Genomic DNA, 12,859 nt, shown 5'->3' on the forward strand with positions numbered 1-12,859 from the left:
CCACCTTGCTGCTGGTTGACCTCTTTATTTTCATCCCTTCCAGCCTTTTCCAGAGAGCTCGGTTTTAACTATGCAGCCAAAGAAGAGCACCAGAATATTGCAGACAGCTGTCAGCAATATTGTAATTTGTTTACATATTTTTTCATGTAAAACCCACAGTCCATTGCAACTCTGCCACATCAGTTCCCTGAGGAGGAAAAGATTTGCATCAAAATTAGCTCCTAATTTCATAACAAGCAGAGATTAATTGGAGGCAAACACCAGCAGGGTTATTGGCATGGAATCGTGGCTTAAAATAGAAGCTATGATCCGCAGAAGTAGAGCGAGAAGCTCTTTGCATATGTTCTTTTATCTATATTGTTGCATCAACAATTGCGGCCACATACAGTAGTTGGCATGTGTTGCTTCTCAATATTGGTAGGAATTAAAAACACTCTGTCACATGGTGCAATCAGGATGGTTTCACAATGGAAAAATATAGGAAACTATGAAAGGATGAAGTGGAAGTCATTTAAATGTGTTTCAATAAGGAACACAGCTGAATGTTCTTTAGACACCTTCAAAAAGTAGGAGAAACAAAGATCTGATGACATATTTCATTCATTCATTTATCAAACTTGTATGGAAACAAAAATAAAGGGATCTCACTTGACCTTATCAATGCCTGGTGGAACAGCTCTTCTAAATAACAATTGGGCCCATCCTGATCTCCAGGGAAATCTCATTCCAGAGGATAGACATGCTATAGAGAAGGCACTTTCATGGTCCTGATAGATGACATTGTTTAATTAGGAATAACAATAGCATTTAACTTATATACCACTTCACAGTGCTTTACAGATCTTTCTAAGGGGTTTACAGAGTCAACATATTGCCCCCAGCAATCTGGGTCCTCATTTCACCAACCTCAGAAGGATGAAAGGCTAAATCAACCTTAAGCTGATTAGAATCAAATGAAGTGAGCGGGGGCGCACGGGGCCAAACCGGTGATAACAAAATGTGAAACCCACCATTGATTGCAATCCTGATTGGACATTTACCCTCTTATTTTGCAAAACATCTTCAATCCCACTGCGGAGTTGCTCCTTATTTCCTTGATGACTTTGCTTTAATATGCCTAATTTTTAATTGCCTTCCTAGTGCATTCCAAAATGCTGGGTTTGATTTATAGAGCCCTTGGTCTTAACATACTTGCTGCTTCCTAATATTTAAGCCCAATCAAAATACTCTCAGCTCAAGGGAGTCTATTGTGTGACTGTGTGATATAACAGGCCCCAAGAGGATAGTTCTTATACATAGCAGAATGTTCATTTAGAAAAGAGGTCATCTGTAGGCAGAAGAGAAGTTAATGAATACAAAGATTTCTTAAAGGTTCACATTCTAAGTTATCACCAGAACTAACTCCAGAAGTTGAATCACGACATGCAATAAATATTTGGGTCAAGCTCTGAAGCTATTATTTTGCAGATGGCTTAGACTGTGTATTAAAACAGAGTAACAGAGTTGAAAGGGACCTTTGAGGTCATCTAGTCCAATCCCTGCTCGAGCAGGAAACCCTACACTCACAGTATCTCATTGCTGTCATGTGACATATCGTGACGTTTTTCTCCTTTGCGGAACTGGGGTAGGCATGGCCTGCACGTGATGCACCTGGCCATGGGCCACAAGTTTGGACACCCCTGCCCTACACCATTCCAGACAAATCGTTGTCCAGTCTCCAGTGATGCAGCACCTACAACTTTGTTCCACTGATTAATTGTTCACTGTTAGGAAATGTCTTCTTATTTCTAGGTTGCTTCTCTCCTTGATTAGTTTCCATCCTTTGCTTCTTTGTTCTGCCTTCAGGTTCTTTTAGAACTGCATCTCCCAAAGTATCCAAAGCTTTGGAAATTGTAGTCCCAACACTTCTGGAATGGTGCCAGATTGAGATGTGGTGATTAAACAAATTAATTGTGCTAAGATAAACTCTGCCCAACTCTGATGAAATATACTTTCTGAACCTCTTGCCATTAATTTTCCAGGGCTTTGCACAATATTCGGTGCTTTTCTACGGCTATTACAATAACCAGAGAACAATTGGATGGCTGAAATTCCGAATGCCTCTTTCATATTTTTTTGGTTGGTGTTGGGACCATCGCTCTAGTTTCATGGTGGTCATCCGGACGTAAGTTTCTAGTATTTCAGAAGGATTAAAAAGAGGTAATTAATGATTAATCAGGTGATTATATGTTACATTTATATCCCGTTTTGGGCTCCCAGGCAGCAAACACTTTTTATCTCATTCTGTTGTGGCTTCATAACAATTCTAGCAAAGCTAGGTAGACGGAAACATGGCTATTTCCAAAGTCATAAAGTCAGATAAGTAGGAATGGGACATCCTAAGTATTTTCATCTACCTTGCAGTGTATGTAAATTTCTTTCCTCGTAACCTCTAATCCCTGTTAAGGTAATCTGTGAAAATCTGTTTGTAGTTATCACTGGTTTGTTGAATATTAACTTAAGACTGAATGTTTGAATTTGAGGTTTAGAGTGCCTTGCCGGCTGAATTTTTTTTGTATAGGATCATAGAGTTTGTAGAGCCTAGAGCTGTAGGTTTCAGAGAAAAATTGAAACTCCCAATGCCAAGTTTTAGGTTTTGTACCTCATTCTGTTCCATATCCATTGCTTATTGGATTAAAGTATAAAAAGCAATTCACATAGAAACCATACTTAAAAACCACTATGTTATAAACATCAGCCAATTCTTTGTGTGCCTGAAAAGTCCTCCCCCCCCTCTACTAAATTCCTTACAGGAGAGGATTGCTAGGTAGCTGCTACTTAGTAATTGTTATTAAGAAAGAAAACCTTGCAGCACAATCTCTGGGGCATAACAAGAAGAAATACCCCTGAATTAGCATGTAACATATAGTCTGTACCAGAGGTGGGCTCCTACTGATTCGGACCGGTTCGGCCAAGTAGGTTGTAACTTGGCCTGCCATGCTCCCGGATTGATTCTTTTGGTGGCACTGTAGGTGCCGCCATCTTGTTTTTTGCTTCTGTGCATGCACGTGAAGTGCGTCCCTGAGCGAACCGGCAGCAGCAGCAGTAGTAGCCGGAACCCACCCCTGGTCTGTACATGTTAAGTTTCCATCTGGCCATGGGGAATCTTGATCTATAGTTACAGAAACTTGAGAGTAAATCGCCTTACATTCTTCTGCTTGTTGATAAGTTCATCAAAGACAGTAAAGCAATTAAAAGTTTTGTGTGTTTTGTGTTTGCTTATTTTTCTATTTTTGCACGAGCAGATCAGAGGTGAATTGCTCCCGGTTCGGCCCAGTTTCGGCCAAACCGGTAATGGCAGCCGGTAGTGGCCAGATGCTACTGCACATGCGCAGAGAGCACGTGCACAAGCAAACCAGTAGTAAAACTGATACAAACCCACCACTGGAGCAGATCAGAAAACAAAGGATAGTCATGGAAGGAGCTGATATGACACTTACCTAAATCTCTACAGTGGAAATCATTTATCATGGAATCACAGTGTTGGAAAGTGACGTTTAGACCATTTCTTTTTCTTGGAGGGAAAAAGATCATTTAAGCCACACTTCTGTTTTTGATCTTTTCAGAATGGCAAAGAACGCACATAATGATGGTGGGGGAGATGATACAAGTTTTAACTTTAGCTGGAAAATGTTCACCAGCTGGGATTATTTGATTGGCAACCCTGAAACAGCAGATAATAAATTTGCATCCATAACTACTAGCTTTAAGGTAATCTTTGCTCACAGTTTGTTCAGCGTAATCAAGTGAGATTAATGGAATTTTACTGACAAGAGTGATATTACCTTATTATTGTATATATTACTATATATATTACTGTGAAATCAAAATCTGAATCTGTCAGTAGCAAGGCCATCTTAATTGTGTTACTGACAACCACTGTAGAAATTCAGTAGACACAATATAGTGATCATCCTGTTTATTTGTTACTTCCCCTCCTCGGGACCATATAACTACTTCGTGAATCAATAACTAGAAGGCTTATGCACTAATTACTAACCTGTTGAGCAGGTATGGAAACACATTTATGCAAACATACAATTTGCACTTTGTCATTTCATTGTTTTATCTGAAATGTAAAATTCATTTCCACAATAACATTAAACATGTAATTTTACAAACAGAGAATACTACATGGGTCTACCAGAATCATCCAGATATCCCACTTTCGTATTTATGAAATTCAGAAAAAAAAACCAGCCCAACTCACTTATTGCCACTCAATATTGTCCCAAATCCAAACTGACCCAAATTCAATCAATAATAGCATGTAATGGAAACAAGGGAGCTGGTTTGGATTTTTCTGCATTTCATAGGCAAAGGAAGTGGTAATTTTGACTGTTTCTAGTAGACACATCTAACATTCCTTGTGTTCTAATATTACATGCTTAATGTTACTGTGGAAATGACTTTTACACTCTTGGTCCTACCCAGTGGTGGGTTTCAATTTTTTAAAAAACCTCTTCTGCTTTGTGGGAGTGGCTTGCTGGCCATGTGACTGGGTGGGAGTGGCTTGCCAGCCATGTGACCGGGTGGGAGTGGCTTGGCAGTCATGTGACTGGGTGGGCGTGACCAACTTGCAAAATGTGGTGAAACTCACTTAACAACGCTCTTGCTTAGCAACCAAAATGTTGGCTCAGAAACTCTGGCATTTGAAACACACAAGTCTTAAAGCTGTAAGTTACAAGACCCTTGCACCCTAACCCTTTAGAAAAAAAAACCCAGGGGTGTTCAAACTTGACAGCTTTAAGACTTGTGGACTTCAACTCCCAGAATTCCTCCTCTCGCTCTTCATCTTGATGATGTGTGGAGAGGGAACTGGAACCAGTTCTAAACGGCACTGTAGATTTGTGGAACCTCTTCTATAGAACAGGTTAGACCTGGCAGGAACCCACCCCTGGTCCTACCTGAAAAACGTCTGACCTATATTTCAGACAGCCAGACCTTTCAGGTAAAATGATAAAGTGTACAGTTGTAGTTGCAGTTTACATCTATATATAGACTTGCTCAGTGCCTAAGCCTTCTGGGCTGCCCTTGAAGAGCATTCGGCGACTTCAGCTAGTCCAGAATGCGGCCGCGCGAGCGATCGTGGGTGCACCTCGCTTCACCCACGTAACACCTATCCTCCGCGAGCTGCACTGGCTGCCTGTTGATCTCCAGGTGCGCTTCAAGGTGCTACTTATCACCTACAAAGCCCTTCATGGTAGTGGACCTGGGTACTTGAGAGACCGCCTACTGCCAATTACCTCCACTAGACCGATACAATTGCATCGATTAGGCCTCCTCCGAATTCCATCATCCAGCCAGTGCAGACTGGCAACTACCCGGAGGAGAGCCTTCTCGGTGGCTGCTCCGACCCTCTGGAACAAACTCCCTGTGGAGATTCGGATCCTCACCACCCTCCAGTCCTTCCGCGCTGCTTTAAAGATCTGGCTGTCCCGGCTGGCCTGGGGTTAAGATTCTAACCCCACCCGAATTGTGTGACTGTTGTGTTTTCTTTTTAATATGTTGTATTGTCTTCATGTTGGAAAATTGTTTGTCCTCCCCCCCCCTTTTTTGAACTGTGAGCCGCCCTGAGTCCCCCCAGGGAAAAGGGCGGCATACAAATAAAGGGAAACTAAACTAAACTAAACTTCTAGTTATTCATTCACAAAGTAGTTATATAGTCCTGTCAATTAATTTTAATATTTGGATTCCCTTGTATATTATTTCCATGGTATTATAGTGAATATTTACTTTCATGGATGTTTGAAAATGTCCATGCTTTTTAATTTGTACTTGGTAGCATCTTTTAATAATTGTGCAACATGCATGGCCTTAATAAAGATAAATGTACAGAAGAGCAAAAAGCATATTCTGGCTGTAGATTTTTTTTTGGCTGGTATCCTGATTCTTCTCCATTTGCTTACTTGTACTATTTTTGTTTTAATGTGTCAAATAAGCACAGGAAGCCATTGTGGAGGAACAAGAAAGCCGGAAAGAAGAGAACATCCACTTGACTCGATTCCTGAGGGTCCTCGCTAATTTCTTTGCTTTGTGCACCTTGGCTGGGAGCGGCTACCTTATTTACTTCGTCGTGAGGCGATCCCAGAAGTTTGCTCTAGAAGGCATTGAAAACTACGGATGGTGGGAGAGGAACGAAGTGCGTTCCACTAGCACGCTTTGTTTTCTAAAACAAATGTGATTAGGAGAGCTAGAATGATGCAGGAAAAAATAAATGTGGGTAGTCCTTGACTTAGAACAGTTCATTTAGTGACTGTTATAACACTAAAGGAAGTGACTTACAACTATTTTCATCACTTATGACCATGGCAGCATCCCTGTGATCAGGTGATTAAAGTTCAGATGCTTGGCAACTGACTTACACTTATGACAGTTGCAGTGTCCCGGGGTCAGGTGGTCACTTTTTGTGACCTTAAGTCAATGGGGAAGCCAGATTCACTTAACAATTGGGTTACTAACTTAACAACTGCAGTGATTCACTCAACCACATGGCAGGAAAGGTTGTAAAATGAGGCAAAACTCACTTAACAAACATCTCACTTAGCAACAGAAATTTTGGGCTCAACTGTGGTCATAAGTTGAAGACTTCCTGTACTTTGAAGAGGAGATCATTTACTATTATTAGTCTAACACAATTAAATCAGAAGAATAAAGTGTAGTGATAAATAAATTATATCAGTTTATGTTTGGAGAAGAGAAGATGCCTGTTATGTCACAATTTGACCCTTATTTATACTTAGCTGCTTCAGGATGTATGTGTTTGCATAGCTTGTTACTTTTTCTTTTCAGAATGGACATAAAGTAATTGTAATGTTATTGAAATGATTTTTTCATAAGAGGTTTTGGATTGCCTCTACAATACTCTCACGTTTAATTTTCACAGAAAAGAACAAAATAATCCAGGGCTGCAAAGTCCCATAAATTTCAGTGAGAAATATGTATAACTTAAGTTAGGATGGATGGATTCTATCATCTTGGTGAATAGCTGGGTGAAAATTGCACTTAAATACTCAGTGTTTCTATGTAACGCTGTCGCTTCAGTTGTGCTGAAGTAATGCAATTGCAAAATTTGTTGGGCTTTCTAACAACATTTCAGTCAAATGTGAAATCCAACCGTATAACAGATCTGCTACTGCAGGGGAGGAACACATGCTCTTGTCAGATTTGGAATGCAATATTTGGTGATTACAGCACGAGATTTCCACAATCTGTGTATACTATGCTTGATATTATTAGGATTGTGAAATGCTTTTCAGAATCTAGGAAGAGTTGCACAATAAAACTCTAATATTCAGAGTTATTCAATGTTATAATAATAGATTTTCTGAGAGGACCTTGATGCTCTCTGATCTTGGTTGTTTTCTTGCAGTCTAAACTAGCACTGATGTTGTTACCTAGTTTGGGTAATGAAACGTCTGCAAGAAAACAACCAAGATCAGAGAACCCTCATTTCAATCCTGAGCTACAAATATTCTCCTTTACTAGATTGTTTATTACTAATCTAGATTCTGAATCCAGAATATGCAAAATAGATGGTCTTGCTTCAGTGCAAGACTAGAGTTGGTTCACCTTATTTGGGAAAGAGTTCTGTTCTAGCTTACGACCAGTGGTGGATTTCAATTTTTTTTAGAACCTCTTCTGTAGGTGTGGCCTGCTTTGTGGGAGTAGCTTGCTGGCCATGTGACCGGGTGGGAGTGGCTTGCTGGCCATGTGACTGGGTGGGAGTGACTTGCCAGCCATGTGACTGGGTGGGAGTGGCCAACTTGCAAAATGTGGTGAAACTCACTTAACAACGCTCTTGCTTAGCAACCAAAATGTTGGCTCAAAAACTCTGGAATTTGAAGCACACAAGTCTTAAAGCTGTGAAGTTGCAAGATCCTTGCACCCCTAACCCTTTAGAAAAAAAACCCCAGGGGTGTTCAAACTTGACAGCTTTAAGACTTGTGGACGTCAACTCCCAGAATTCCTCTTCCAGTCATGTTGGCTCAGGAACTCTGGTATTGAAGTGTGCAAGTCTTAAAGCTGTCAAGTTACAAGATCCTTGCATTCCTAACCCTTTAGAAAAAAACCCCAGGGGTGTTCAAACATGACAGCTTTAAGACTTTTGGACTTCAACTCCACAATTTCTCCTCTCACTCTTCATCTTGATGATGTGCAGACGGGCAGGGGGAGGGAGCTGGAACCGGTTCTAAATGGCACTGTAGATTTGTGGAACCTCTTCTATGGAAGAGGTTAGAACTGGCAGGAACCCACCCCTGCTTACGACTGTGGAATTATGAAACTACTGATAACAAGATCTTGAGTCTGTGGGAATTGAGCAATCTGGTTCCAGAGTCCCAGAAAATGGCCAAGAATTCTCTGCAATGAACAGTACTATGTTGCAGGAATACCGTGTATGAGCTGATTGGAAGGAGGGAAAGAAGTATTGTGAAGATCTGTGTTTGAGCTGCAAGGCTGAAAAGAAAACCAGCAACAGACCCACCAAAGTAGTTTGATTGGTACTTTTATGAGTGAGTAAAATAAGCATAAGTTCAGAACAAGGTCAGGCTCCTGACTATGAAAATCCATGGTGAACTTGGACATGAAGTAGGGATATGAAGTATGAAAAAGAAGTAGGGGGACATAATAACCCTCTTCCAGTACTTGAGAGGCTGTGACAGAGAAGAGAAGATTGACTTGTTCTCCAAAGCACCAGAGGGAAGGACAAAAAGTAATGGGTGGAAGGTTGTTAAAGATACATCCAACCAGAGACGTGCGGTGAGCTTCATGGCCGGTGAGGCAAGCGCGAAAGCCCCGCCGAAGCCCCGGCGCCGCGTCCACCATAGAGCGGGACCGGGACCCGCTCTATGGCGAATGCAGTGCGGGGACTTTAAAGCCCAGCCGCCAGGGCTGCATCCGCCATAGAGCGGGACCGGGTCGGGACTTTAAAGTCCTGCCGCCGGAGCCCTGAAGTGGAGGCCCACTCATCTCGCCGGCTGGCACGCGCATGCTCTGTGAGGGAGAAGAGGGCGAGTGCTCAGGTCCTCCCCGGGGAGTGGCTGCGGCGGCTCCTGGGGTCCCCTGGCTGAGGAAGCGCTCGCTCGGCGGCGTTCCCAGCGGCAGCTCTTGGCACCCTTTGGCCGATCGAGAGGGGCAGGAAGTTTGGGAAGCATGGCCTCTTCCCTAGCATGGCCCTCCAGCTGCACGGGGCGGGGGCAGGGAGGAGGGTAGGTGGGTGACTGCTACTCTGGGCTCTTCTCCACCCTATCATTTGTAGCTGCAAATGATGCTTCTGCAAGCCCCTGTGACACTCCATTTGCTTGGCAGAGTGCACGTGCGCGGAAGCTCCGAAAGCTTGAAAACATGGTAAGGAACTCGGGCGGATGGGTGGGCCCTCCGGAGGACTGTACCGGAACGGTACCAGGTACTCCGGGCAGGCTCTGGTACACTTGTACCGAGGCGTACCACATGCAACCCACCACTGTGTATCACTCATCCTAACTTTAGAGCCGAGGTGGCGCAGTGGTTAAATGCAGCACTGCAGGCTACTGCTAGATCAGCAGTTCAGCGGTTCAAATCTCACCGGCTCAGGGTTGACTCAGCCTTCCATCCTTCCGAGGTGGGTAAAATGAGGACCCGGATTGTTGGGGGCAATATGCTGACTCTCTGTAAACCGCTTAGAGAGGGCTGAAAGCCCTATGAAGCGGTATATTACTGCTATTGCTATTGCTATTTATATCCTGGTTTCATTCAAATGATTCTCTAAACATGGTTTGGAGCAGAGATGGTATTCTATCAGTTTGGACCAGATCGGCCGAACCGGTAGCAGAAATCGTGGGTGGCTTTGCCCACCCATGCCCGGTTCTATGGCATCCCATTTAGGCCATTGTTTGCCAAAAGTGCATGCACGGAAGGATATGTGCATGCGCACATGGATCTGCACATGCACACAAGGATCTGCGCATACATGGAGGCAGTGCGGGTGAGTGAAGCAAGTGTGTGCATGCATGCTCACATTTGCAAATCTGTAGAGAAGGCTAGTGTGTACCACCCCCGGTTTGGAGGATCACAAATAAAGACAATTCACACATTTGTCTCCTTTTACATGTGAGACTTGGGTCCATGCTTCCTATTTGAATTAAATATATATCACTATTGCAAAACTACTTGATTTTAGTGGCCCTTCCAAATCTGACTGCAAAGATGGTTTATAATCCTGCTTCATTAGGCCTGTTCAGTGTAAAGTTACTTAGTTTCAAAATCATTATAAAATGGGTTTTAATACAAACACTGAACATATGCACAGCATTGGGGACTGAAGAGATTACTTACAAGTGAAGTGGTTTAACCAGCAGAATGTAATTTGTCATCCTATGCAGAAACACATAAATAATGAATTCTGCTAACATCTGTTTCTCAAGATATTTATTAGCTCAAAAATTGAATTATTAAAGTCCCACTGCTGCTATCATTCATAAAAGCAAAGTCTCATAAGATGTTTCTATAGACAGAAAAATAAAATAAAATGAAATGTTGATTTGGGGATTTGATGATTAGAATTATATAGGGCTATAAAAACAATGTAGACAAAAAAAAAATGACTCAAAAATTAAAATATGGCGAAATTTGAATAGAAAAAAATGGCAAAGTTGTTCTGGAAAAAGGATATTAGGGAAACGTTTGCTAAAAGAATGTGCTAAGAAAATCTTTGTGTAACATTAGTTAACGTAAGAATGAACAAATACTAATGCACATTACACAGATCACTAATCCACACATCCCCCTTAAGGCTGTAACTGAGGCACATTACGTGTAAGTTACAAGGAGACAGAAATCGCTTTTGTAAGATATAAGTGTTTGTGTGTACCTCTAAAACGTTATATGCAGGGGTGGGTTCTGGCTGCTGCTACTGCCAGTTTGCTCAGGGATGCCCCCTATGCGCGCTTGTTGCGTGCTATGTGTGCATGAGCAGTAGTAAAAAATGCTTCTGTGCATGTGCAGCAGCCAAAAACAAGATGGTGGCACCTGTGGCGTTGTCAAGAGAACTGGTTTGGGGACATGGCAGGCCTGGGTTGCTGCCGATTCTGTTGACCCAGGCCTCAAAGTTACTACCTATTCAGTCGAACCGGCCCGAACTGGTGGGAACCCACCTCTGGTTATATGTAAAGTGACTCATATTATAGTGCTGCAGATCAGGTATTTGAAAGAATGATTAGAAATTAAAAATCTCTAAGTTTTTGTAGGAGATTTTAAAATGATCTTGCTTATTTATCACTCCCCATACCTGAGAGCAAGAAAGGATTTTAAAACAGAATGTAACAGGAAAAAACAGTGTGTTAAAATGAAAAACAATGCTTTTGGGTTCACCTAAGGTAAATCTTTTCATCTTGACCAGGATCAAATGCTCCTCAGATTGCCTTGATTCATCACAACTGAGAAATAAATATGCCAGTTAAATGTTGTATGCTCGGCTAAAACAAAGAATTGTTTTTGATTGTTGTTGATTGGATATTTCCAATTCATACTGAACTGCCTAGGCTGTCTGAGGCAAATTTTTAAATGGACAAATTTTGGGTATCATCTTGTTTTGTCTTTTATTTTCAACTAGCTGATAACCTGGCATTACCTGGGTATTTATTTATAGGGGGAAAATGTCGGGACCAAATGTAATTACTAATGTTGGATTTTCCCCTTTACCAGAGGGAGCCCCCTTGTGGAGTACTGTGAAGCCGTTACCATGGCAACTCCACTGCACTGTACAGTAGAAGTAATTTTACGGCAGTACAGTAGAAGCCATTTTAAGGCACAACAGGTTGTATCTTAACAAAAACACCCACCCCCCCAGCGGTGTTAGGGGTGTCTTACCTCCACAGTATTTTTTTCCAGAGAGTAAGTCATCTGTGTACCAAGTTTGGTTGAAATTGCTCAAGGTGTTCCAGAGTTATGCTGGAACACACACAGACACACTATATATATATATATATATATATATATATATATATATATATATATATATATATATATATATATATATATATATATATATATATATATATATATATATATATATATATATATATATATATATATATATATATATATATATGTAGGCAGACGTCTTAGTCAAGATGTAATGCACCACAGGTTCGAATCCCAGTAAGGGTATGGCTAGCTGATGAGAGCTAAATGGCTATATCAGACTATACTAGTCTCCCTTTATTTATTTATCAGCACAAATATAACACAAATATAACAAAGGCAACAATAAAAATATTGGGTTTCTGTCGTGATGAACTCTTGTGATGAGCCAATTGACAGATAATGGAAGCAGTTAGCTTCCTCCCATAATTGGGGCATACCAGAGGTTGGGACACTAAATATATACCTTCCTTCCTGGCTTCAGCTGATAAGGAGGAGGGCCTGTGGCTTAATGGCTAAGACGTCTGCCTAAGATGTAATACACCACAGGTTCGAATCCCAGTAAGGGTATGGCTAGCTGATGAGAGCTAAATAGCTTGAAATAGATCTATACTAGTCTCCCTTTATTTATTTATCAGCACAAATATAACGTATGTATGTATGTATGTATGTATGTATGTATGTATGTATGTATGTATGTTCATTCCTTGTTTGACATAGTTAGATTCTTTTTTTAACTTTTTATATCCATCATATATAAACTGTCATATTTAGGCTGGGTTTTTTTTAAAACAGAAAAACAGAGAAACCAAATTGAATTAGTGCCACAGAAAGGAATAATAGACTAGCAAATATGTGAATTGAAAACTTGAATAATCCTGCCATTCCTTATATTAAATTTTCCTGCAAGTGTATAACT

General features: G+C 41.3%; 1 protein-coding gene across 1 annotated transcript in view; it reads left to right on the top strand.

Annotated features, from left to right (window-relative positions):
- TMC1 (transmembrane channel like 1) overlaps positions 1 to 12,859 on the top strand; it is a 61,618-nt gene that overhangs the window by 31,431 nt on the left and 17,328 nt on the right. Inside the window, 3 exon segments of the mRNA XM_032213838.1 lie at positions 2,022 to 2,164; positions 3,606 to 3,750; positions 5,987 to 6,181. Coding sequence (XP_032069729.1) covers positions 2,022 to 2,164; positions 3,606 to 3,750; positions 5,987 to 6,181 — 483 coding nt within the window.

The sequence above is a fragment of the Thamnophis elegans genome, chromosome 3, assembly GCF_009769535.1.
Source record: "Thamnophis elegans isolate rThaEle1 chromosome 3, rThaEle1.pri, whole genome shotgun sequence".
NCBI classification, from domain to species: domain Eukaryota; kingdom Metazoa; phylum Chordata; class Lepidosauria; order Squamata; family Colubridae; genus Thamnophis; species Thamnophis elegans.